At 39.4% G+C, this 26,312-nt stretch overlaps 2 protein-coding genes across 7 annotated transcripts in view; both read left to right on the forward strand.

Annotated features, from left to right (window-relative positions):
• Positions 1-9,459, forward strand: part of SOS2 (SOS Ras/Rho guanine nucleotide exchange factor 2) — a 100,007-nt gene extending 90,548 nt beyond the window's left edge. For all 4 annotated transcript variants that reach the window (XM_082384801.1, XM_082384803.1, XM_082384802.1 and 1 more), the window contains 2 exons: positions 6,619-6,728; positions 7,738-9,459. In XM_082384801.1, coding sequence (XP_082240927.1) covers positions 6,619-6,728; positions 7,738-8,247 — 620 coding nt within the window. In that variant the 3' untranslated portion in view covers positions 8,248-9,459. The remainder of the gene's footprint in view (positions 1-6,618; positions 6,729-7,737) is intronic.
• A 137-nt stretch (positions 9,460-9,596) lies between these two features.
• Positions 9,597-16,093, forward strand: VCPKMT (valosin containing protein lysine methyltransferase). Of its 3 annotated transcripts, XM_082384870.1 has the most exons (6): positions 9,597-10,365; positions 10,462-10,572; positions 10,751-10,823; positions 11,667-11,786; positions 12,752-12,856; positions 14,975-16,093. In XM_082384870.1, exons 1-6 carry the CDS (start codon positions 10,100-10,102, stop codon positions 14,987-14,989), a joined length of 690 nt encoding a protein of 229 aa, XP_082240996.1. In that variant the 5' UTR covers positions 9,597-10,099; the 3' UTR covers positions 14,990-16,093. The 3 variants fall into 3 exon arrangements, with proteins under 3 accessions (XP_082240996.1, XP_082240998.1, XP_082240997.1); XM_082384872.1 differs by lacking the exon at positions 11,667-11,786; XM_082384871.1 differs by lacking the exon at positions 10,751-10,823 and having other exon boundaries at positions 10,462-10,561.
• Positions 16,094-26,312: the final 10,219 nt, after the last annotated feature.

Below are 26,312 nucleotides of genomic sequence, written 5' to 3' on the forward strand. Positions count from 1 at the left end.
TAGGGAAGTTATCTAGGTTTTTTTGTTTTGGGGGTTTTGTGTGTGTGTGCTTTTTAACTTGGAAACTTCCTTCCTGATGCTCTTTTGTCCTGCTCCAGTTGGGACTGGTTGCTGTCTTGGCCTCTGACCCAGCTCAAATCCTAGAACTTTCTTTTGTTGTCATACTAGAAATTCCCTTCATCTCTCTTGTGTTGGATTCTTGTTTTTTGGATTCCTTGTCTTCTTTCTTGATATGCTTCCTTATTTTGGTAGGGGTACATCTTTAGTAGCTCCCTGAGAAAGCATACATAGGATATAAATTTTTAAGTTCTTGCATTTCTGAAAATGTATTTATACATTTAGTTGTTATTAGTTTGGCTGGGGGAATTCCCCAGCAGTCCACTCCACACTTTCACTGCCAAGGCCCCAGGTTCAATCCCTGGTCAGGGAACTAAGATTCCACAAGCTTCATGGTGCAGCCAAAAAAAAAAGTTTGGCTGGGTATGGAATTTTAAATCATTTTCAGTCAGAATCTTGAAGACAGTTTCCCACTGTCTTCTAGCTTTCATACTTGCTGTTTAGAAGTCTAATATCATTCACTCATAAATTATTCATGCATAATCTTTAAATGCCTATTATATGCAGGCACTGTTGTAGGTGTGAGAGAAGTGGCACTGAACAAAATAGACAAAAATCCTTCTGTCAGTGATGCTACATTCTTAATCCTTTTTTTGAAAACTGAGGTTTACTTGCTGTAGCAAAGAGACCCAAAAATACAGTGTCTTACATGAAATAGAAGTTTACTTCTCAAAATATCCAGAGCAAGTAAACAACTCTGCTCTATAAAGTTTTCAGGCTAGCAGGGCAATCCAGCATTCTCAAAATTTGGCTTCCATCTCTGAGTCTTGAACAACTGATTTGAGTTGTTACCATTTTTCTGCCAGCAGGAACATGGAGGGCAAGGAGCTTTGTTACAAAAACGTGATCTGGGAGTTGCAGGTATCACTCCTGCTCTCATCCCATTGGCCAAAACTTAGTCACATGGACACAGCTGCAAGGGAGGCTAAGAAATGTTGTCTGTAACTAGGCAGCCTTTTGTCTTGCTAAAATTCATGAGATCCTATTACTAAAAGGAAGAAAGGGACAGGTGCACTGGGGGACAATTGGCAGTCTCTGCCACATTAAATTCAAGAAACTTTTAGGATCTTCTGTTTATTCCTAATGATCTATACATTCACAATGATCTGCTTTGATGTGGGTCTTTTTTTCTTCTTTCATTTTGCTGTCTATAATGAGCCCTTTAACTTTAGAGATTCATGTCTTTGATTTCTAGAAAGTGTTCCTTGTATCATTTTTTAAATAATTTCTCCCCTGCCATGTTCTCTGAGTCCCTTTTTGGAGCTTCTTTTCCATATTGTACACCCTAGATTCATCCTCTGATTTTTTTTTATCTCCTCTTGTCCATCTCTTTGTTTATGTGTTCTGTTTTCTGGGAGATTTCCTTACTTTATTGCCCAGCTTTTCTATTTTTTTTTTCATCTATCATGATTTTGAATTTCTAAGAATTCTTTCTAAATTCCCTCTGATCATGCCATTTTTATATCATCCTAGTCTGGTTTCATTATTCAATTTTTGAAAAAAATTAATTTTGTTTCTGGTATGGTTTCTTTTCTGAGTTTCTTTCTTCTATTAGTTGTGGTCTGTTGTCTTTCATATTGGAGGTTTTTCTTTCTTGTCTGGGATCCTTAGCTTTCTGTTCATATTTTAGAGTGAGGCAATATAAACTGATGGGAAGTGCGATATCCGTGGGCAAAGCTTGTTGCCTTGTAGGTTTCACTGTTAGAGTGATAGAGTGATGAGAATTTTTTTTGCTTAGGAAGTCCCCAAATTTCAGAATCTATGAGGCGTTTTCTCTAAGAGTGTTTAGTTTCTCCAAAGAAAGATCTTTGAATCTTCTTCCTGGGAGATCTCTGCATTTAGTATGAAAATCTGTGTTTTCAGCACAGACTAGTGTTCCCAAGTCTGAAGTTTAGATTCTCCAGAGAATAAAACCCTCAGTCTCCTGCAGTGGTGGGAATGTGGTAATTGCCTGGCCTCACTAAGTGGAGAATAGGATTTGGGGGTTCTCACTGGTCCTTGTATAGACGTAATCATATCTTCTGTTTTCACGTCCATGCCTTCCATTATACCAAGTGCCTTTAATTCCTGATCCCTCCTTTGGTTCTCTGGGGGCAAATCTGCTGCTGTTTGTCAGTCCCACTCACTATAGACATTTGGGTTTCATCTTCCTCCATTTGTCTCCTTCATGTACATTGTAGTCCACCTTCATGCATTGAAGCTTCAGGATCCACATGTTTCCTGGCTTCATTGAAGTTTGTGCATGTTTCTTATTTTCCTGGTTGTTCAGCAGTGGAGATGTTTTTACTACATATATTAGTTTCTAGTGCTTCTGTAACAAGGTACCACAAACTGAGTGGCTTAAAGTCCAGTTCTGGAGGCTAGAAGTCTGAAAATCAAGGTGGCAGGGCTGTGCTCCCTCTGAAACCTGTACGGGAGAATCTTTCCTTACCTCTTCTGGCAGTTGCTGGCAATCCTTGGCATCCTTTGGTTGGTAGATACATCACTTTAATCTCTGTCTCTGTTGTCACATGGCCATCTTCTCCTTGTATCTCATTTTCTCATCTCCTGTTTTTATAAAGACACCAGTCATACAGAATTTGGGCTCACTTTCATCCTAACTTGATTACATATCTGTAAAGACTATATTTATAGATACGGTCACATTCATAGGTGCTGGGGTTAGGGCTTCAACATAACTTCTGTGGGGGGGGGACACAGTTCAACCCATAACACTATGCCATTTGAGAACCAGGAGTTCTAGACATTATTCTGGGTGGTAGTAAAATACATTTTCCATATGATAAAGAAAATCATGTTTTGAATTTTAATAGAAAATATTGAGAATAACTGCATAAAATTCTGAACATCTTAAAATCCTGAAAGAAATAAAAGTATGAAAAGTGCTCACATACAATGGGAAAAACAGCAAGACTGCATTAACAATGGGCATGAATAGACAGTTTACATCAAAGTATGAGCAAGCCTATGTTAAAAGATACTCATATATTACTTATCCCTTGTAAATTGATATATTAGTATGATCCTTTTGGAAAGAAATCTGAAAACAACATATCAAACCAAAAAAATGTTCACACCCTTTAGTTACTCATTCAATAGAGAACTGAGTACTTTGTACCAGCTACTCTGCCAAGTACTAAGGATTCAACAGCAAACTAGAAAGACAAAGTCTCTGCCTTCATTAATACCGAATACCAAAAAATTTTTGTGAAGAAGTCGCATACATGAAGATCACATTGTTCATCCTGCTCCCGTGGTTTTTCTACTTTACTTTTAGCTCCTTAGTCTCTCTTGCTGGTTTCTCTTCATTTTCCCAACCTATTAACATTGGAAGGCCCTAAGTCTCTGAATCTCTTTTCTTCTCACTCACTTGGTGTCTCGTTCACTGTTATATCGTCTATATGATGATAATTCCCCAATTTTTTTTCTCTGCCCAGAGCCTGTCTCTTGACCTTTAGGCTCATGTATTCAGTGACCTGTTCGACGTCTCTATTTGGATATCATCTCCTCTAAAGTTGTTCTTCCCATCGCCGCCTCTTCTCAGTCATGACCACATTTGTCTAATTGCTGAGGCTGAATATATTAGAGTTATCATTACTTCTTTCTTTTTCTCATACCCCAAACGTGATCCATCAACAGGTCTTATTTACTTTCAGAATATATCCAGGATCTAACCATTTCTTTACTGCTGCCACCTTGGTCCAAGCGACCACCATCACTTACCTGGTTTATTATAGTAGCATCCTAACTTCCCACCTTCCACACTTTAGTCTGTTTTCAATACAGCAACTAGGTCCTTTTAGCATGTAGGTTAGACTCTTCTCACCTATACTTAAAGCCAGTGGCTTTCCATCTTAGAGTAAAAGCCAAAACTCCTTCAAAAGGACCCATAAGGTCCTATGCAGTTTGGCCTTCTTTGATCTATCAGACTTCATCACCTACTCTTCTCTCCTGTTGTTTACTCTGCTCCAGCTACTCTGCCTCCTGAACAAAATAGACAGATTCCCACATCAGGACTTATGCTCTTGCTGTTCCCTCCGCTTGGAGTGCTCTTCACCCTTCTGGCCTTGTGGCATGCTCCCTTGCCTCCTTCAGGCTTTTGCTCGGTGTTACCTGAGTGAGGCCTTCCCTGATCACCCTCTTTGAAATTGCTCCCCCTTCCCTACCTAATATTTCTTCTTTTAACTTATAGCCATTATACTTTTACTTAATTATCATGTTTATTCTCTCTTATCAACCTAGAACATAAGCTCCAGAAGGACGTGAATTTTTGCTTCCTGTTCACTGCTGTATCGCTAGTGCCTAGAAGAGTGCTGGCACTATAGCAGATGCACAATAAATACTTGCTGAGTGGATGGACGAGTGAATGATAAAAAATTGGAAGTAACTTACATAGCTAGCTAACATTACAGAAATTGTTAAGTAAATTATCCTACATTCACTGGTTTGGAATACTAAGGTTATTTAAAATGCTCACAAAACCTGTATAATCTTGTGGAGAAGTGCTCTTAATAGAAAATAAAATTGAAGTTGAACTTCACACTTCAACAAGGGTTACTGAGTGCCTCCTATGGAGAAACATTCTGTGTTTAAGTGTTTAAGTGGGCTGACTGTAGAGTCAGACTCAGAAACTTTCATAGCTATCCCATTATCATTAAAGTATTTTCTGCTTCCATGAGCGTGTGTGTTTCTGTAAGGAAGAGAAGACTCAACTAAGTTTGCCTTAAACAATAAGCAAGCATTCTGACTCAGATAGCTGGAAGTCTGGAGGAAGGCTGCTTTAGGACTGGTTGATTCAGTTATTAATGATAACTGATAATGATAACTTTAATGATGTTATTAAAGACCAGATTTCTTTTTGACTCTTCATTGTTTTGTCCAGATTATCAGCTTTATCTGAGGCTGTTTTTCCTCAAGGTCATAAGAGTGGTGGCAGGAGTATTGGTTATGTGCTTTCTTGTTCAGTCAAGTGAGAAAGAAAGGTACAGAGAAAGGCTGACAGACCGCTTTTCCAAAAGAGCAAAGAACTTCCTTTTCAGTAGCCTCTTGCAAACCTCCTTTCAAATTTCAGTAGTCTGAATTAGTTCATGTGTCGACAGCCAGTTACTCTGGCTGAGGGAATGGTCTAATCAGGCCCCACCTCTGGAGCTAAGGGGTGAGGTCAGCTTTCACTGAAGCACACAGCTGTATGCATAAAAGAGAGGCAGATAAAAGTCTGATCAAGTTAAGACAGCGAGTCCTTTGTCCACTTCTTGACTGGAATTGGGGTGCCCTGGGCAGAATTGGCTGACTAAACCATATGGGATGGATTCACCATCACCAAGAGACAAAGACAAGGCAAAGTTTGCTGGGCAAGCAAAAGGAACATATTCACAGCAGGTAGTGCTCTACCTAACCTCCTCACACCGTCTGCCAACCCCCCCAGGCATACTTTTTGTTTCTGCTACTGGCACTGTGAGCCATCAAGACACCCTGAGGTGACTGCAGAGTCACGTGATCAGGACAGCAATTTTTGACATGGAGTAATGCGTGACATCTTTACTTGGATGTCCCATAAGCAGTTCACACAAATTCAGTGTGTTTAAAATTAAACTCACCAACTTCTTTCCCAACTAGCTCCTATAAACCCAGTCTCAGTACAATGATAAACAAGATATGATCACTATCTTTATAACAACTGTGTGTGGAGATATAAAATAGGAAGTTGGTCCATAATTACGGGTATTTTTTTAACCATATGAAAAAGACAAAAGAAATGAACATGAAAATCGTTCTTATTCTATGTCTGGTTGGCATGTTTATGGGTAGTTTTTCCTCTAATACTGTATTATTTTGTAAATTTCCTTTAATGCAGTTGTGTATTGTTTCCATTATCAATGAAAGACTTGCAAATAGAAGAGTCCTGTGATACAACCCTACCCTATGGTCTCCTATATGGAGGTTTTATTACCTGTGTAGAAATGTATCCAATATTAGCTGCTTCAAAAAATTCATGGTATTTTACACTGAGAATACTGTTGATTAGCTAAGGATTTAATTTTTGACTGTTGTCTAAAACCAGTCGTCTACACTGCATGTTTATGTAAGTTAACATGATGTTAAAAGAACTTAAGTAAAAATAATGTTCATTTCGGGGGAAAAAAAAAGCATGGTCTCTGTTTATGGATGATCTTTCTCTGGAAGTTAGTACAGTTTATACAAACAAAAGGCTTTTCAGGGAGCAGAATCTCCTTATTAATCTTAATTGAATAGTATATTTTCATTTAGCAGTAGTACCTAGTATGTGCCAGGCGCTACCACTGTGTTACATGCTACAGATATGAAAATAAATACACACTGCCCTCAAAAAGCTTACACCTTAATGGAGAGGATAGCTAAACCAACAGTCAGCTACAGTACAGTCTGACAGATACCATAGCAGAGGTGATCACAGATTGAAATAAAGTTTTGTCTTATGATTGCATTGTGACTTGTGGTTAAACTAATCTTTTTTACCCCCAGAGTCTTTCTTTAGTTCGTGTGGTAGTTTACATAGACTAAGTGAAGAGCCACTGATTCCTCCTCCACTTCCTCCTCGAAAAAAATTTGATCATGATGCTTCAAATTCCAAGGTAAGGACTTCCCTGGCGGTCCAGTGGTTACCTCCGGGCTTCCACTGCAGGGGCACAGCTTCCATCCTTGGTTAGGGAACTGTAGATCCTGCATGCTCCTCCTCGTGGCCAAAAAACAAAAACAAAAAATCAAATTCCAAGGTAGTCAACAGGACTTAGGTTTGCCTCAACTTATTCAAAGTTGTGAATCTTCAAAATAGGGCTTGTTCTTATAAAGAGTCTGTCAATTACAATTTGGTCACCCATTATGGTTTTTAAATATTTAGGTTGTTTTATTTAGAAAATACCTTAAATAATTGTTTAATCCTCATAATAATTTTTCTAAAAAAAGAGGCTGGGCAGATTCACAGATGCTCAGAAGAAATACTTTTATTTCTGGTGGAGATGGAAAGAACTGTAGTATTCAAACCATTCTCCAAACTTTCACCTGGTGCTTCTCAAACTTTAGGTTGCATCAGAAGCACCTGGAAGGCTTGTTAAAACCAGATGGCCAGAGTTTCTGATTCAGTAGGTCTGGGGTGGGGCCCAGGAATTTGCATTTCTAACAAGTTCCCTACTCGTGTTGATGTTGCTGATCCCTGGCTCACACTTCGAGAAACACCACTGAGCCTCACTGGGGATCGTAGAAGTAAATGGCCAAAAAGCAGAAGCTGGATGTTAAGTCCTCTTGTCCTTTCATGTCCTTTCATGTCTACAAAGCTATATATTCTTTTTACATCACTTGCCCATTATTATAAATAAAACCACACATTTATAAACTATATATAAAGCAAGATAATCTGAGGCTTTATAAGATTTCAATTAAAACATCTCATATATCAAAATATTAAACTGGGCCCTGAGTGAAACTGGGAGTAATTTACTCATAAATCTGATCATTAAACCAGATTAACCTATTTTGAGGCTCTGGATTTAACTTAACACATAAGAATTCTTTAGTCTTTTAAAAACTTTTTCTCACAGATTTTTCAGGAGAACAGAGGTATAATTTAATCTTTTTGTTTTTGAGGGAACTATGAAATCTGATGATGACCCCCCTGCTATTCCGCCAAGACAGCCTCCTCCTCCAAAGGTAAAACCCAGAGTTCCTGCTCCTACTGGTGCATTTGACGGGCCTCTGCATAGTCCACCACCGCCGCCGCCGAGAGATCCTCTTCCCGATACCCCTCCACCAGTTCCCCTTCGGCCTCCAGAACACTTTATAAACTGTCCGTTTACTCTTCAGCCACCTCCGCTGGGACATCTTCACAGAGATCCAGACTGGTTCAGAGACGTTAGTACGTGTCCAAATTCTCCAAACACTCCTCCTAGCACACCCTCTCCAAGGGTACCACGTCGATGCTATGTGCTCAGTTCTAGTCAAAATAATCTTGCTCATCCTCAAGCTCCCCCTGTTCCACCAAGGCAGAATTCAAGCCCTCACCTACCAAAACTGCCACCAAAGACTTACAAACGGGAGCTTTCGCACCCCCCATTGTATAGACTGCCTTTGCTAGAAAATGCAGAAACTCCTCAATGACCCTAGCCATACGTAGTCATTGACACTGGAATGGTATTTGTAAAGTTTTTTTTAATTTATTCAAAAGAGGCATAGTATTTTAGTACTTTTTAAAAATAATGCTCTTACAAAAATGCTACTGATCAAATAAGCTTTTAAAAATTGGAAAAATAAAAATACAGAAGTCCTTTACCATTATCCTCAGGTGATCAGTAGCATTGCCTTGTCTTGGATCCTCAGTGCTGCCCAAAGGCCAGTATAAAGAATTTATATTTGCACTGTAGACTCTGCTAAAATATGGTTTAAAGTGACATTGATTGCACTGAAAGGGGATAGTGCATTTGTGGAATTTTTCAAATTTGAGTAACAGATGACTTTTTAAGGCAGTAAATTTATACACATATAGGGGGTGTGTGGTGATACTGATTTTTAAGCCTCTTTGACCATCTTCTAGTTTTTACGTCTAGTTTTTACACTTAGGAAGATCGTGAATAACACCCACTGTTCTTAAACTCTTTAATGCCATGTCTTAAAAGCCAGAATTTGCTGCTGAAGACAAAAGTGAAAAACAGAACAAAAATAATAGAATGCACTGTGTTTATTGTTTTGTCGAAATGTAAACAGACTACCTAACCCAATCATAGAGGAAAAAAGGGCATATATCTTATACAGATGTGCCTTTTTGTTTTTGCAGACTATGGTGTCTTTAGCTAACGAGTTGCCTGTTGTTTTGGAAAACAAAGTTAATATGCCATACATGTACAGTTTTGTTTATATTGTACATTTAAAGATAATGCTAATAACCTATATAAATTTATGTGACTCAAGGCCTATAATACAGTCTGCTACTTTACTAATTCATAAAGCCGGAGGATAAGTTTCTTATGGCATAGGAAAAAACTGCATTGCCTTCAAAACCAAGTAACTTTCTCTATAAATCTCGTGTTAACTAAAAATTTTTAAAGTATTTTTTTAGATTGGTAATATTTAAACCAGCAGACACTTAAAGCTTTATTAAATTTTTAATCAGAGACGTGATTAAAACTTTTATTTGCCATTTGTACTCCTTCATTCTAAGTGATGAAAAAGCGTGTTTTCCTCTTAGTGCCGTAGCAGCAGTTGTAAAGTAGCCAAAAGCCACATTGTTTATTTACTGGTCTGTGGCCTTTTACTGTGCTTTGTATCAGAGTTCCTAACAAGATTAATAAATCACCCCAGTCTTAATTTTTAAAAGACGTTTAAAATATGTGTTTTCATTATAAGGAACAAGGGGGGTAAGATTGTTGAGTTCTGTAGAAGTAATATATACACACATTTTCAATAATTTGTGCAATTTAAGTTCCATAATCCCAAAGAATTTAAGTGGTGTAAACGTCAGAGGGATAACTTTGTCTTCACCGTTAAACGCAGTCACAGGCTTCTTGCAACCATTTTTACGCATTCAGATGAAAAATTAGGAGCATGTTAGGAATTCTCTGTAAGCAGGATTATAGCCATCCTTGGTAGGATCTTGGAAGCTGCCTTGATTTAAGGCCAGTAATAAAAAAACAAAAAAAAACCCAGTGTGAATCAACCTCCAACTAGATAAAAACACTCAGGTTGGCTTTGTCCGGAAAAGTAATTTAAACTGCCCGTTCGTTGAGGCAGACTTGTAATTTAGGGGAGAAAGAGGCGGTTCCGCGCGCAGGGGAAGCCTCGGCCTGCGGCTGGGCCACGCCGGTGAAACGCCGCTTTCCGGGCTTTGTGCCTTTGCGCACGCGCTCTGGCGCCAACTCCGCCTCCTGGAGGCGGCGGGCCCCTTGCAAGGCGGGGCCCAGGGCGGTTGTGTGGGTGTGACGTCGCTGCGCTCGACACTCAGTGTTGCCGGGCGGCGATGGCGGCTCCTCTGGAGTCCTCCGGGGAGGACCAACTGCGGAACTTTGTGCGAGTTTTGGAGAAGCGAGATGGCACGGTGTTACGACTACAGCAGTACGGCTCCGGCGGCGTGGGTTGCGTTGTTTGGGACGCTGCCATCGTCCTTTCTAAATACCTGGAAACGCCCGAGTTTTCCGGCGATGGGGCCCACGCGCTGAGCCGGCGGTCGGTGCTGGAGCTGGGCTCTGGCACCGGGGCCGTGGGGCTCATGGCTGCTACCTTCGGGTAAGAGCTTGGCGGGAGGGGACGCCGCTTTTCAGGAAACCGCGGTTACTGGCTTCCCATCCTTGTGCCTACACCTCAGTCAACGTTATTTTATAGGGCAGATGTCATAGTCACCGACCTAGAGGAATTGCAAGACTTGCTGAAGATGAATATTAATATGAACAAGCATCTTGTCACTGGTTCTGTTCAAGCCAAGGTACTGAAATGGTTTGTATGGCCTTTCAGCTTGTTTTAAGATAACTATTTGTAGTTTGCTTTAAATTGTTACACTAAAAGCATGGTTAATACGAAGGGGACTTTCTGGGTTTTGTTTGTAAAACAGGTCAAACAGGAATATTTTAAATTAGTGAAACAACAGTTTAAAATATTGGTTGACATTTTTAAGGGGGGAAGAAATAGAAGACTTTCCTTCTCCTCCAGACTACATCCTGATGGCCGACTGCATATACTATGAAGAGGTGAGTATTTAATAGTGAAGGCTCTTCCTTTAGAAGATTTAAACCGTATTTGGTGGATTCTAAAGCACGCATTTCTTAGCATTTTTACATCTCTGAATGCAGGATATTTGTTCCATAGTTGATGACACAGTAAAGAGAAAATAAAGGTCACCAGGAGCTACATATATACACTCATGATTAACATAGAGGCCCATGAAGCATATTGAGAAAAGTGATATGTGCATTTTGCGAGAGGTGTCTGTAAAATTTTTGAAGGATTTTGCCATTTGGATCTCCTGTAAAAGACTAAGATTTCTTCTTGTTTTTTATCTGATGAATGTGTTAATCGTGACATTAATAATTAAGTTGCATCGTAAAGAATTCATTGTTCTGTGGCAAGATTTATTATATTTATAGAATGATTTTTTTTAGAATATCAGTTTGTGTAGTGTTGTGGGCATCACTCATTTTTTTCAATAATGAGCATTGAACCAACTTATGTTCTAGTTAGGGTTGGACTTGCTTTTGTAGGTAAATTGTTGATTGTTTAAATCCCAAGTTAAATTAGATTAAGTTTAATTTTAAGAGTGCCGTCAATTCCATTTGTTTACCCATGGGGACTCCAAAATGCAGTCACTTGAATCCTTTCTCTGGAAACTGAAATTAATATGATGATTGATTAGTTAAGAGTTTACTAATCATCAGTTACAGAGCTGTAACTACGTTTACTTGTTTGGATTGATTCCAAGATGGATGAATTGTAGGGAAGTTATAATTACTCCCTCCACCTCCCCTACTCCCTTTTATAGTAAACATATAAATTTTTAAAAGTCATAAACAAAAATCATATTCCTTTTTGAACAGTCTTTGGAGCCACTGTTGAAAACCCTAAAAGATCTCAGTGGATCTGAGACTTGTATTATATGTTGTTATGAACAACGAACAATGGGAAAAAATCCAGAAATCGAGAAAAAATATTTTGAGGTGAGTACTCTACTAGATCTATCTTTGTAGTGATTACCCTTCAGAGAGGCTATATGTGACTTTGTGTTCAAGTGTATTGTGGTAATTTTGAGTAGGGAAAACATTCCGCTTGTATGAACCCAAGGAGAGGATCCTTCATAGCACACCATTCTAATAACCGCCAACCTCCCTCCCCACCGCCTTTTTCATCTTTTCTGATTATTTATTTATTTTTCTTTTCTAACTTGTCGATCTGTAAAACAATGTAAAATAATAATGTGACACCCTTGTCTTTCCTGAGAAAGTTTTCAGCGTTTCTTTATTAAACACGTTGCTGGCTTTTAGGAACATGTTAACGATGTATATATTATTTTTGGAAATTACATCAGAGAAACATGATATGTGGTATCTTTTTATTTTAGTGTTTTCTACTGTATTTTTATGATAGCTTTGACCAGTGTATCCTACCTATTTTGAGGTTTTTCTTTTTTTTTTTCTTTTGAAAGAATTAAAGACCCACAGGAAGTTGCAGAAGTGGTACATAGAATCCCATTTATCTTTCGCCCATCTTCCTCCAGTGGTCACCCAAGCCCTTTTTATGGGCAAAAATCCACCACATTACAAGTGACTCCTCATAAGGGTACATCTGATTAGCCCTGCAGTTTTATCCTCTGAAAGGGTTACTTTGGGTAAAGTGACTCTTCATGACTCTGCCTCAGATATAAAATGAAATGGTTTTTTATGTTTTTCTTGAATATGAAGAACGTTAATGAACTTTTGAAATAATGTATAATTGAAAATTTTATTTTATTAATCAACTTCAGTTGAGTTAAAACATGTAAAATGCACATGTATCAAGTGCTTAGCTCAGTTTTTCATGTGCCCCTCCCCAGTCAGTACTCCAAAGGTAACCACCATTCTGATTTCTGTCACCAGATGATAGTTCATGTTATTAACTATAAAGTATATCTTTTTTAAATTTATAGCTTCTTCAACTAGACTTTGACTTTGAAAAAATTCCTTTGGAAAAACATGATGAAGAATATCGAAGTGAAGATATTCACATTTTATACATCAGAAAGAAAAAATCGGTAAATACGTATTTGGCTTTTCATCCTCTGAAGCGATTTCATTAGCTGGACACTGTCTCTGAGCTTGTGTGTGATGTAGATGTTAATTTTCATGTGGGGAAACAGCTTTGATGATTCACTGGACTCGGGCACTAACTCTCAGCGTTAAGATTGCCTAACCTACCTGACCTCAGGTTTTTCCTCTAAAATAAGGCAGGCCTCTTTTGTAAAGGTCTTTTCTAGCTGTAAATTATATAGCTTTATAATTGGGCATTACCTCAGACAAGGAACTTAACTATTTATAAATTTCTGTTATCTGTTAGAGGTTTTAAAATGCCAGTTCTGTCCTTCGTGAACTCTCTCCAACCATTCATATGTTTTTTTAATGGTCCAAGTAAACTATAAAAAGGCAGATCTGTCCAATAAAGAAAAATGCATTCAGTTAAGTAGAATTTATATATGTTCCCCTTTTTGGTTGCTTCCTTTACCTGTTATACTAATTACATTTTATGCACGTTGCCTCTCCAATGCCTAGAATTTGAACCTGTAGAAAGGAAGAATTGTATCTCATCCATTTTTGTACTCCAGCACCTTCTATGTATGTGACTGGTATAAGGCAGGGGCAAGATCAGTTTTATGAATTGAGAGTGCTAAATTTACTTAGTTCCATTTGTTTCTATTATCTTTCCTTTGACTTTGTGAGGAAGTTTTTTGATTATGTGAATTCGAGCCAAAAGCAAATAATGTGTAATTTTTGGAGTCAAGACTAGGTGTTGAGACTATAAGGAAAGAAGAGCAGTAGGATTAGTAATTCAGATCAATTATTATGTAGCATGGCGCTAGAGACAAAAAGATAAATTAAAAATGTTTTATGCCTTAAGGGATCCAGTTTTAGCTGAAGCTGTTATATAGTTTTAAAAGTAGATTTTTTTTTTTTTGAGGCATAAAGATTTTGTGTTTCCTAAATATGAAGGCTTTTTTTTCTGCAGAGAATCATTTGTTTCTTTAACTTAATATAACTTACATACGATAAAGTTTACCCTTTTAGAGTTTACACTTCAGCGATTTTTAGTATATTCACAGAATTGGACAACCATCACCACTTTTTAAACATTTTCATCACCCCAAAAAGAAACCCCATACCTGTTAGCAATTACTTCTTTTTCCTGCCTCCCCCAGCCCCTGACAACCACCAATCTGTATCTCTGTGGATTTGCCTATTCTGAACATTTCATACAGATGGAATCACACATTATGTGGCTTCCTGTGTCCGGCTTCTTTCATTCTGCAGTGTTTTCAAGGTGCATCCATGTTTTATAGTTGAATAATATTCCTTTGTATAGATATACCACATCTTATCCATCCATTCATCAGTTGATGGGCGTTTCTGTTGTTTCCACTTTTTGGCTCTAGGGAATAATGCTGCTGTGAATATTCATGTAAGAATTTTTGTGTGGCACATGTTTCAAATCTCTCCAGTGTATGTATACCCAGAGTAGAATTGCTAGGTCATACGGAAACTCTACATTCAACTTTTTGAGGACTTGCCAAACTGTTCCAAAGCTACTATTACCATTTTCCTTTCTCACCAGCAATGTCTGCAGGTCCCAGTTTCTCCACATCCTCACTAATACTTAGTGTTGTCCATCTTTTTTATTGTAGTCATCTTAGTAGGTATGAAGTGGGTTTTATTTCCCTAATGACTAATGATGTTGAGTATCTTTTTTTTAACTGACCTTTTGTACATCTTTACAGAAATCCTTTGCCTATTTTAAAATTGAGTTGTCTTTTCACTGTTGGGTTGTAAACTTTCTTTATATATCCTGTATACTAGACCCTTACCAGATATATGACTTCCAAATACTTTCTCCCATTCTGTGGGTTGTCCTTTCGTTTTCTTCATAGTATGTCCTTGGAAGCACAGAGGTTTTTAATTTTGATGATGTCCAGTGTATCTGTTTTTTCTTTGGTTGCTTGTACTTTAGGCATCAGCAAAGACCATCTCTAAACATTATGCATGGCTGTTCATTTGAATTGCATTAGCCATTACTAGGAATATTACCTGGTATTAAGTACCCGGTAAATACTTAATTTATGATAAGAGATCAGTGTTTTAAGGTTTCCATTTTTTTCTTACAGAAATTTCCGTCGTGAAATCTAATCATCTTACCCAAGCCTCTAACAACGTGGGTAAGCTAACATTGTGAATGGAGCATGTGAATACAGCATGGGAAGATTGTGTTCACAGATTTTTCCAGCATGTCCTTAGGGATCCGATATGTAGACAACCACCACGGGCTGCCTGCAGTACGAAAAATGATCGACTGACTGCCTACCTGCCAATGGGCCTGAAATCAACTTAGTTTACTTTTAGCTCAGCATCAAGTTCTGCTTAAAAGAAACATGTTTCAGTCACTCCTCAAATAAAAATAGGTACTGAGGTTAGCCTAAAGTCTGCCAAAAATAGTGAAGTAGCATGGTTGACTTGGTGTATTTTCAGGAAACTAGAGATAAGTTGATCCAGTTTCTAAAGAGAGATATCAATTACTATTTAATAATGTTTAAATTCAAATCAATAAATTTTAGCTTGTCTTCAAGATAAATTTAAAAGGTTTTTATTTTAACGTATTTATGCAGTGGTTTTTACCGTAAGTATCTTCCACTTCATTGCTTTTAAGATAACTTTAATACTTGTGTTCTTTTACTTTAAAAAAAAAATGAAAATACTGTTTTGTGGCCAAGTTCTATGCTTTTCCTTCACCATACTGACTACAGTATAATGTACTATGTGAGTTAGATAGTAGATTATACCGTAGTCAGTTGATAAAGATGAAAGTAAGGTATCGGGAGATTGGGAGGGAGGAAAAGGTATCTTTACAAAATTGTTTACTTGAGAATGGAGTGAAAATAAAAAGTCCAGCTTCAGGCTCTTGCATTTATGTGGCTCATGCACTTTTCCTCACGTATAGCTTCCAGGAAAATGCAGCTAAAGTCACTGGTGTTAACTTGTTTACATGAAACAGAGAAAAGTATTTAAATGACTACAAATGCAGTTCTGTATACATTTATCAAATGATTTTGATTCTGTGTGGTCTCTGTTTTATGTTCTCATGAGAATCATCTGTTCACAGACTGATCTATCAGGACTTCAGTCGCATGGTTCCAAAGTGTAATGGTAACCAGATGGAATTCTGGTACTTACAGACATTGGTGCTAGGTGGCACAATTTATGTGTTAAAATAAACATTGTTTTTGAGATCCTGTGACTTTGAGAATGTTTCAGAAATAGCTTTTGAGAAAATGAACATTTAAAGAAGGTGACTGGTTTCCAGAAAGAGCAAAAGCAGCCCTAGAGAAATTAAAGATTAACATCAAGAGAACAGTTATTTCCTTCAGGCTTGCTTCAATCTTTAATGTTTGTTCTGCTGGGTTTTTTTTTTTTCAAACTGCTCTTAGCATTTCATTAAGCAGCTTACTAAGCAGTTAGTGTAACCTAAGTATATGATACTTTTTTAGTTACAAATAATACCAGGTATTACTAGTGAAGTCTTAGAACAAATGACCACTTTCTGGCTTGTTTCTTTCTTTTTTTTAATATTTATTTATTTAATGATAATTTTTTTCTTTTACTTCAGTGTTTATTTAGGCTGCACTGGGTCTTGGTTGCAGAATGTGGGCTTATTTAAGTCTTCTTAGTTCTGGCATGTATGCATGCAGGATCCAGCTGCATTGAAACTGGGTATCCTGTACGGGGACCACAGAGTCTTATCCACTGGACCACCAGGAAAGCCCCAATAAAGCTTTTATTTGCATATCATCTGCAAGACATGTAACTCTGTAACCCCTACCAGAGATTAAAGAACAAAAAACCCCAGAAACACCTAAAACTACACCTAATGGGACACAGATTTCTAGAAATTTTTTTTCACTTTAATACACCCACATAAATAGCCAAACAAACACTTGCAAGTCATCTTGCTGTTAGAGATGAAAACGTAATAATTCTTTTGAAAAGATAATAATTCTTTCATTCTTACCACAGTTAGGCAGCCTTGCCAAAACAAGGCCTCAAAAAATTATTGTAAGACTCAGTTGTTTCCCTCCACGGAAATCTTTAGTAAAAGGCGAAAGATTTATGCGATATGAAGAGAAATGAGAGTATATGGCTTGTTTCTTAACATTATAGAACTTGTAGAAATTAGTTTAACATTTACCAGCAATAGTAGTCCATCCAGATTCCTCAGATACCTTTCACCCTCCTCCCGTTTTCACTGTACTTCTAAAAAGAGTCGCTGTGGGTCTTGCCTGAAGTGCCCTTGACAGTCCTGTAATGAAAGCCCAGCTCCTTTACCTCAGACAGGTGACCATACACCAAAACTTCCTGGAGGGGTTGGGCTGAAGTCAGCCTCTTTGCAGCTTAGCCAGAATCACACCCTTGCTTGTGTGTGCTTCCTCTTCTTTCATGTCCTATTCCCACTCCCTTACTTATCACCTCCTTAATAAGTCACTTGCATACATGCATTGCCATCTGTTTCTGGGGAACTGACCTAATGGTACTGACTACAGAATTAAGTAATTTGTAACAGAAAGTCAAGTGAGTTTTATTTTCTTATTCTGGAATAAGGCCGAAGCAGACGTTAAAAGGTGCCCATCCCCACATTCTAGGATCAGAGAACCACGGTGATTAGGACCAGTAAGCACTGCAGGGCTTACTGAGGGGCGCCAGGTCAGATAACACCTGCTGTCACTAACCACCATCCCACAGACACCTGGGGAGGCCTGGGAGAGGTCTTCTTTTGGAGAAGTGCAGTGTTGGGGAAAGGGATTTAGTCCTTTGAGCTCTCATGAGGGAGGGAACAGAGTGCATCTGTACTCAGAAACCACAGGAGGGAGACCTGAGGGAATAATTCAAGACCCAGGATGCCTCCAAGAAGGGGAGACCAGCACCTTTTCCACCTGGTTGGGTTTGTCTTTACTCAGCAGATGAACACACCTGTTTAATCCCAGAGCATGGGAATGGAATTGGAGAGGCACTGTGGGGACTGTCAGGCCAAGAGGCGTTAGAGACGGATCGTGCGGCCCGAGGACTTCTGCAGCAACATGGGGAGGTTAAAAGGCAGGTGGTGCAGCAGGTGAGTGAGGCGTGATGCCACTGTCCGGGGATCCGCCAGAATATAGGCAACTTTGAAATCTCAGTGGACTGCCAGGGCCAGGAGGAACTGCTCAGGAATGGGCCTCTGGTCCTCCAGGCGAGTGGGGGTTGCCGCTGTGCACAACGAAACCCATAAGCCGCTTACCACAGTGCAGTGATGGCCAATTAGAAAGCCACCCCCCCCAGTAAGGCGGTGCTTCTCAAACTAGCTGTACGTGGAAAACTAAAAGCAAGCAAACCATGTCCAGGTCCCGTCCCAGTCCAGTTAAACCAGAGGCATGGTATTTTTGGTGAAGGGCTCCGGATGGTTTTAATGTTTAGCCTAAATTGAGAACTACTGCAATAAGAAACCTCTTCTCGCATCTACTTCCAAGAAGAGAGCAAAGAAAAGGAAAGAGAAGTATAAAAACCATCTGTGATTAAAGTGGGTCTGTACTTTAAAGGGAGGGAAAGAGCTTTGAATCCGATGTGGCATTTTCTATGAAATAGGTTTTAAAATAAACAGGGCTGAGTTTTAGAAACTAAATATCTGAAAATTTAGAGAATCTGGCAGAGAGGGTAAAGGTGATGCTATTCAAGAGTAAGGGGGAATTCAAGAGCTGGGAAAAGAAAATTGTTACAGGTGTAGCCTCCAGTGACTATATATCAGTTATAACTTTGAAGTCTTTTAAGGTTACTTAGCTTTAAATCTTAACCTTCTACAGTTCATAACCAAGGGTCCACGGATCATATGTTTGGTGAATTTGGGAGTGAAGTTAGGTTATTTAAAATTATTTTAAGAAGTATTAATAATCCAGAATGACTGTTAGTAGGGCTTTTTACACAGCATACCTAGTTTCCTTGTTAAATGATGTCACATACAGTATTAACTCAGACTACAGACATTGTATTCATTTAAAGAAAAGTATGGGTCATAGAAATATGACTGTTGTTCCTAAGGTTCCCTGTAGATGGCATTGCTTGACTTTGTCTTTAAACAGTTTATAGACAGGAAGTTGTTAAAATAGAACATTTTGAAATGGAATCACACTTGCATTTTAAAGGTGAAGTAAATTAGATTTTAAAGAATAAACGTACCTATCATGAGTTGCTTTCAGAATATTATGTGGTTGTCTTAGTTCGTTTGGGCTGCTATAACAAAATACCATAGACTGGGTGGCTTGTAAACAACAAATTTATTTAACAAATTTATTTCTCATAGTCCTGGGAGGCTGGGCAATGCAAGATCAAGTTGCCAACTTCCTCATAGGCCGCTGTATTATTGTAACCTCACAGGACAGAAGGGAGAAGGGAGAAGGGACTCCCTGGGATCTTTTATAGGGCACAAGTCCCACTTATGAGAGCTTCACCCTCTTGACCTACTCGCCTCCCAAATGCCCCACCTCCAAATACCATCACACTGAGGGACTAGGTTTCAATATATGAATGGGGGAGTGGGGGGAGTACAGACATTCAGGCCATAACAATAGTGTAAGTGAAAAGGGATTTTTTTCTTATAAAATTGTATTTGATTTATCTTTTTATTGCATTTTGATATGCCTTTTGAAATTTTGACTGTCATTCATATAGCTGCATACATTGCAATTCATAAACCATTTCTCTGCTATTGGTATCTTCCGTGAGAGACAGACATTGCAAAGTTCTAAAAATTAAGTTCACCTTGAAAGTACCTTTTATATAATGCATGATCTTACATCTGAGGTACTTGAAACTTCTAATTAATTTCAGTTAGTTTTACAAACCAGCATACCTTCTTCACTAGAGTAGTAAGTAGCTTTTACATCAAAAGACTGAAGCTCTGTCTTTGGCTAAAGCACAGTTCTATAACTGATATTTGACTTTCAGTTTTAATTTTTCCTCAAGGAACATCAGGATTTGAAAGAGTTTTTGATTCACTGGTAATAAACATTTTAAAAGTAGAATATTCAGTTTTCATACCATAGAGACCGTAAGCTATATTTGAATTAGAAAAAGTTTGTGGCAACAGAATTTTACTGAAAATTAATCAGGTAATGGATAAAGACAAAGTTTTCACTTTAAATGATTTTGGGTAGGAAAACAAATTCTGAAACCATTTTCACCAGTTAGGTTAAAACTGTTAGGTATTTGGGGTCATTTAAGACATTGTCTTAGGTCCTTTTGTGTTGAAGTTCTGGTAAAGATCTAGTGAGTCCATCAACTGTGAGATACATTTTATGTAATTCATTATTAATAACATAGTTTTCAAATAATAGGTTTTAAAATATGTTAGAGCAAATTATCTCTATGATAATGTTTTTCTCACGAGCATTCTGAAAACTATCAGAGCACAAGCCCTGAGACCAGATTATCTGGACTTAAATCCCAGTTCCACCATTTACTTAGCTCTGTGACTCTGTGCCTCAGTTTCCTCCTATGTGAGGTGAGGATCGTAATAAATTGCCTCATAGTTTGCCATGGGGATTAAATCAGTTTAGTACATGGAATATCTGGCACACGGTAAGCCTTCAATAAATGTTGTGATTATACTAGAGATGGACTTACTTTACATCAGGGGATGGGAAAATGTAATAATGCGAGTCTGTGTTGCAGTGCGAAATCTGGGCGTCTTTTTTTAGAGTATAGAGCCCTTATGAACATCACTGCTTCATCACGGTGGGAACGGCACCTGGGGTGGGAGGAGCCTGAGAACACGTGCACAGTGCTGTTAGTTGAACAAGTAAGCAATTTAGAAAGAAGAAAAAGATACAGTGGAAGGAAAACCTTTGTTCGCTGTTCATTTTTATGGTTTTAAAGCAAGTGCCATGAGCATTCAGAGGCCAACAAAAACAGAGGAGATCCTCATTTCCAAATAACGGAGCCTGGGCTTGCTGGCTGGAGCTCCAAGATTCCACCATCCTGGACCCTTAGCGAATTCTTCCTTCTGTGGTTCTTATCTGTATTAAACTGAGACCAGATAAGTAGTAGATAAGTGGCACCAGGTCATTTTTCTGAAGTCTGGGGCTTGATGTATCTGCATAATTACTTTCAGAGTTTAGATGTGTTCATTCTAAAAGAGCAAGGTGACTATAAAGTACTTGTGTAGCAGTTGCCTCCTGGATAAACCGTCTTTTACCATGTAATCAGTATATATGATGGGTTGCAGGAGCTTAGTTTAACTAATCCCTCAGGCTGACTGTACCAACAGATAAGAATGAGAGTCAGAACCGTGAATTGTGTCTGCTTCTCTGTCAGCCAGAGTAAAATAGCACAAGTGCTTAACTGCATTATATTAAACTTTCAAGATCTTTTTGTTTGCAGCTGATGGAAAAGATTGTCATGAACACTAGATAGCTGGTCTTAATTTTTAGAAACATCTATTGCTTACCTGTAATACACTAACTTACTTTGGTGAAAGATAAGTTCACACTTTTTAATATTCACAAGGTTAGAAACAATGATATTTCTTCTTTGCAAAACAAAATTAAGGCTTTTGAAAAAGAGCTGTTCTAAATGCAGACCTTACAGGGTTAAATGTTGAGTACTTAGCAGATTTCCTTCATGTCATTAGCTCTAATGAAGTACCGCTGGCAGTCTGTTAAACCCTTGACGGGTCAATGCTTTTAAAAACTCTTGAGTAATTTAACTTTTATTCCAAGTTGTTAATCTTCTGAAGTCCAGGCATTTAACAGTCTTGAGTTCCAGGTTCATGTGTTGGCTCATTGGTGCTTTGATAAATCATTGCCAGAGTTATGTGTATATAATACACACACTCCCATGTATCTACATTCAGTACCTGACCTTGTTCTTTTAGGAATGTGTCCTGAAAACCTGCTTGTACTGCATGCACAGTACAGTTGCATATTGGGGCGCACCAAAATAAATGGCATGTTTTATCCAAAACTTAGATGGAGAAGCTTGATATTTACATTCCAAGTGAGTGTAAAGGATAATCTCATGGCGTGTAATGGACATTGAACATAGGCCTGGTTTCCTGAAACGTAAAAACAGGAAAAACAAGTTTCACACTCCCACTCCCAAATAATAAATGTTTAACCAGAGAATGCCTTTAGGTTTCAGTGACATTTATGAACATAGGTACAATGTACTTTTAAAATAGCTATCGTCTTTCTAAATCTTGCCACAAGGATTTAAAAAAAATTTTTGCCGTTCAAAACTCCTTTCACTCTCCAGCATATCTCTGACACCCACATTCAGTCTGTTACTCTCTGTCTGAAATAAGTGTCTGGTTGTTAACCTTAGATTCCAAGGAAGAGAGAACAGTGGAGGCTTAGTGTGGCTGGTCGGAACAAAATTCCAAATTAGCTCTGGAAGACAGCCCCAGATCTGTTCTAAATCCACTCACCTTCCCTTTATGCACCCAAGCATGAACATTCTGTTTTTCTCCCAAGGAGAAAATGGCTCACTTGACTACCACCAAATCTAGCTGTATGTCTTTGAGCAAGTTAGTTTCTCTGAATGTTAGTGTCCCTCTCTGTAAAGTGAGAATGACGTCTACTGGATAGCACTGTGGTGATAGTTAAACTAGATAATACATGTGGACAAGGGTAGGGAAGAACACATCTCCCCAGCATAAGCCTCAATTATTTGCTCTGAGAGTTCAGACTGATAATCTCTTGCAAACTAGAGGTGCGATAGGAGTCATCCTAAGTAAACAACACATAGCCTGGGCCAGAAAAAACAAAAGCCTCTATTGTCAGAAAGGCGGGATTCCCAGTATAGCAGCATGCCTGTCGTTTACTTTTACTCCCACCTGACTTCTTCACCTTCTCTTTAGACTCTGCCTTCATCACAGGAAGGGAGTAAGAAGTCACAGGGGAGATCTTGCAATTCTCTTGATTCTAACCACAAGCCGATTGTAGGTTCCCACTCTCTGGCCCTCTGACTCTGACCCCTGTCCTAAGCTCTGGCCTCGCCTCTTCAGCTGCCTGCCTGATAGCTTCCTCTGCTCGCCCAACCAGCAGTATTTTTGTCCTGTCTTCCTCCCCTTCCTCTTTTTACTGCTGTCGCCTAAGGCCAGGCCTCATTACCTCTAATTTATGCTCCTGTAATGTCTCCCACTTGCAATACCTCCCCACACACCTGTGCAAACAGTGGTGCCGGAGCACTCTCCTGACTTGGAGTTCCAAACTGTTCAACGTCCTGCTCAAAAACCTCCCCAGAGGCTGCCAGGTGAAGTAGAAACTCCCATGCTGGGTATTTGATACCCTCTTCAGTGTATCTCCTTTTGCTTCCTTCTTGCTCTCTCACCAGAACTGACTTTTCTGGATGTACACGGTGTGCTTCATTGCTTCTGTTAAGAAGCATGATCTTTTTGTGTAGTGGATATTTGTAGCAATGACTTCTGTCCTCCATCAGACCTTCTCCCAACTGACTGATGAAGACTAAATCTCTTTCTGGGAACCCACTGCACTGACCCCTCTGCCTGCCCCATGACCAAGCCCAGCCAAACAGCCTCATGTCCCCCACCACAGTTTAGGGGTGGGTGTCACATGACCGACGCTAACCCCGGAGCCCTCCTGGGTAAGAGGCACTTCCTCTTTTCCAGGGTAGCTAATGCTAAGGATAAAAGTAAGACTTGAGCTGCCCCAAAATAAAAACACAGACGAAAGCAGAACCTAGGTGCAAAGAGAGAAATCAGAACACTGTCTTGATGATTCAGTTTGAGCCTCTGAAACCAACTTTGCCTGAAGCCAGCTGCACCCCCTCGACTCCCAGTTGTATAACCTAGTTAATTTTGTTCTGCTGGTTTGAGGTTGGGTTTCTCTTCCCTGCCGTGGAGCAGGTCCTAACAGGTAGGTCCTTCAAACTTTTCTGCCTTTCAAACCCTACCCCTATCTTATGATCCTTCTCAACCACTACTTTTCCCAAGAAGTAATCTGCTTTTTAAGTCTTCATTTTGTCCATAATACCAGCTAAATCATCCTAGCAGTTGATTTACAAGCTTCCTAGAATAGTGTTGGTTGCTGATCATACTGTGGAAGTCTTAACCTATGAAACTACAGAAGTAAACATCATAAAACTACTCAGAAAGCAAAAGTGAAGAAATAAAAACCCATTGTGAGAGCGGTTTAACTGTGTTACAAAAGAGCAAACCCACTGCCTTTGCACCCGGAAAATGTTCAAGCCTCCCCCGCTGCATCCCCATCATGGGGTTGTTACTTAGCATTGAGAAAATGAATTGTTGAGAAAATGAATTGCTTCAGAGAGAGTGGATTTTGGGGTAGGACTAACCCCTGTGGTTAGGGGGGCTGCCTGAAAAGTGGAGGGATAATTACAGCATGTATTAAGTGAGGTCTGAGATCTGGAAAGCAAGATTAGGAGCAGCAGGTGTCATCTAAGAAAGGTTAAAAAACTTCCTTGCTGCTTCTCATGGGTTACAGGAAAAGCCTACATTTAGTGTGAAGTTTTCATTTTTTACCTCTTTTATTTTAACTCCCTTTAGTTACGCAGCTTTCAGGAGAGTCTCATACCTGGGTCGAGCCTATATGTGGTGGCAGAAAGTGAAGAGGCCAGTGTAAGAAACATACTTGCCCCACCTTCACCCTGCAGGGGTCCCCACAGGAAGGGAGCAGCATCCTCTGCATGGAGATGGATCTGGAAGGCCCGGCAGAGCTCACCAGCTGGACAGGGCAGAGCTGGAAGGGCCAGGGAGGGTCCCAGGGCTGCATGGGCCACAGAGAGTGATGCAAAATAAAACCTCCCCTTCCCAGTATATGCTAGAGCAGGGCTCTGGAATGGAGGCAGAGCTGACCCTTGGGGTGCACATGTTACATGCAATAAACATTTTACTGAACTTTAGTAAAATGAACAGTCATGAACAGTCATGAACAGTCAAGGTATTTGGAAAGATTGAAGTGAACCTAATTTTTTTTTTTTTATTATCACCAGATTTGAAACTGTCAATACAGTTTATACTCACATCATGTTATTCCAAATAAATTGGTAGGGTAGTTTTTAAAATTAATTGTGACTTCTTGTATGGGATACCTGAGGTCCTTATGTTGTGACTATACAGCATCCTAAAACCAAGTCGAGAAAAAAGAAATCTAAAGACCATGAATTTAAGTTTCCAGAATGATCCCTGACTCTCATAAGGGCTAGTTTATGAAAGACGTAAGACAACCATTCATTTATTATTCCCACAATAGAGACTTGGGTTAATTTTAAAGGCAGCTTTGATGATTGACACATGATTGGCTGCAGTTGTAGCAAAATTAAATTACCAACCAATAGGAAACCAGATTAAATGTTGGCGTTGCATATGGGTGGGCTTGGGACTGTCAAATTTGATGTAAGTTCTACCTTATGTGATCATGCTTAATGTGATCAGGGCTAACATAAGACCCAAGCTAATAGCTAATATTGCCACTTAGCAATTCAGAGCTTTGCTTTAGATAAAGATCTGTGCCCAAGCCTGTGAAATGTGAGCAGAGAGTATGATGGTGTGTGTGTGTGTTGAAGGGTGGAGGCTGTAAGTAGGTTTGTAATTAATTGATAAAAGCCTGAAAGAGGAAAACAAATACCGTATGCTAACACATATATATGGAATCTAAAAAAAAAAATGCTCCCGAAGAACCTAGGGGCAGGACAGGAATAAAGACGCAGACGTAGAGAATGGACTTGAGGACACGGGGGGGGCGGAAGGGTAAGCTGGGACGAAGTGAGAGAGTGGCATGGACATATATACATTACCAAATGTAAAATAGATAGTGGGAAGCAGCTGCATAGCACAGGGAGATCAGCTCTGTGCTTTGTGACCACCTAGAGGGGTGGGATAGGGAGGGTGGGAGGGAGACGCAAGAGGGAGGGGATATAGGGACATATGTATACGTATAGCTGATTCACTTTGTTATACAGCAGAAACTAACACACCATCGTAAAACAATTATACTCCAATAAAGATGTTAAAAAAAAGAAGAAAAAAAAGCCTGGAGGAATTCTACGGCTTTATTTTTCTTACCAGTGTCTCTGGAGCACAGGTGTAACTTGCCAGGTAGCCTTGAAAAATGTGACCGTTATTCTTCAGCAAAAAGAATGGCATTGTTTGTGCTGTCCTGCCACGAGGACCCTAGCAAGGAGAGTGGGCTTCTGTAAAGAGCCCAGGGCTCTGGCCTGCTCAGCCTACCCTGGTAGGGATGGGGACAAAGTGGCTCCAGCTGGCAGATCTCCCCAGAAACACTTCTCCGAGCACAGGAGAGTTCCCACGACTCTCTGGACTCAGCTGTGAGTTCCCAGGGTGTTTTGCTACCACCTTTCCAAACAATCAATGCCAAGTGTTGACTGGTGGCCAAGTATTAGGACCCCCTCAGGTCACCCTGTCCCTCTCCTGGTTAAAGATGTGCC

This window comes from Balaenoptera borealis, assembly GCF_965194805.1.
Source record: "Balaenoptera borealis genome assembly, chromosome: 3".
NCBI lineage: Eukaryota > Metazoa > Chordata > Mammalia > Artiodactyla > Balaenopteridae > Balaenoptera > Balaenoptera borealis.

What these genes read in the sequence shown, in the direction of transcription:
- VCPKMT (XM_082384870.1), top strand. Translation starts at nt 10,100, where the DNA reads ATGGCGGCTCCTCTGGAGTCCTCCGGGGAGGACCAACTGCGGAACTTT. An exon ending in ACTGCATATACTATGAAGAG is followed by an intron (nt 10,824 to 11,666) that starts GTGAGTATTTAA and finishes CTTTTTGAACAG; the next exon opens with TCTTTGGAGCCACTGTTGAA. An exon ending in TCGAGAAAAAATATTTTGAG is followed by an intron (nt 11,787 to 12,751) that starts GTGAGTACTCTA and finishes TTAAATTTATAG; the next exon opens with CTTCTTCAACTAGACTTTGA.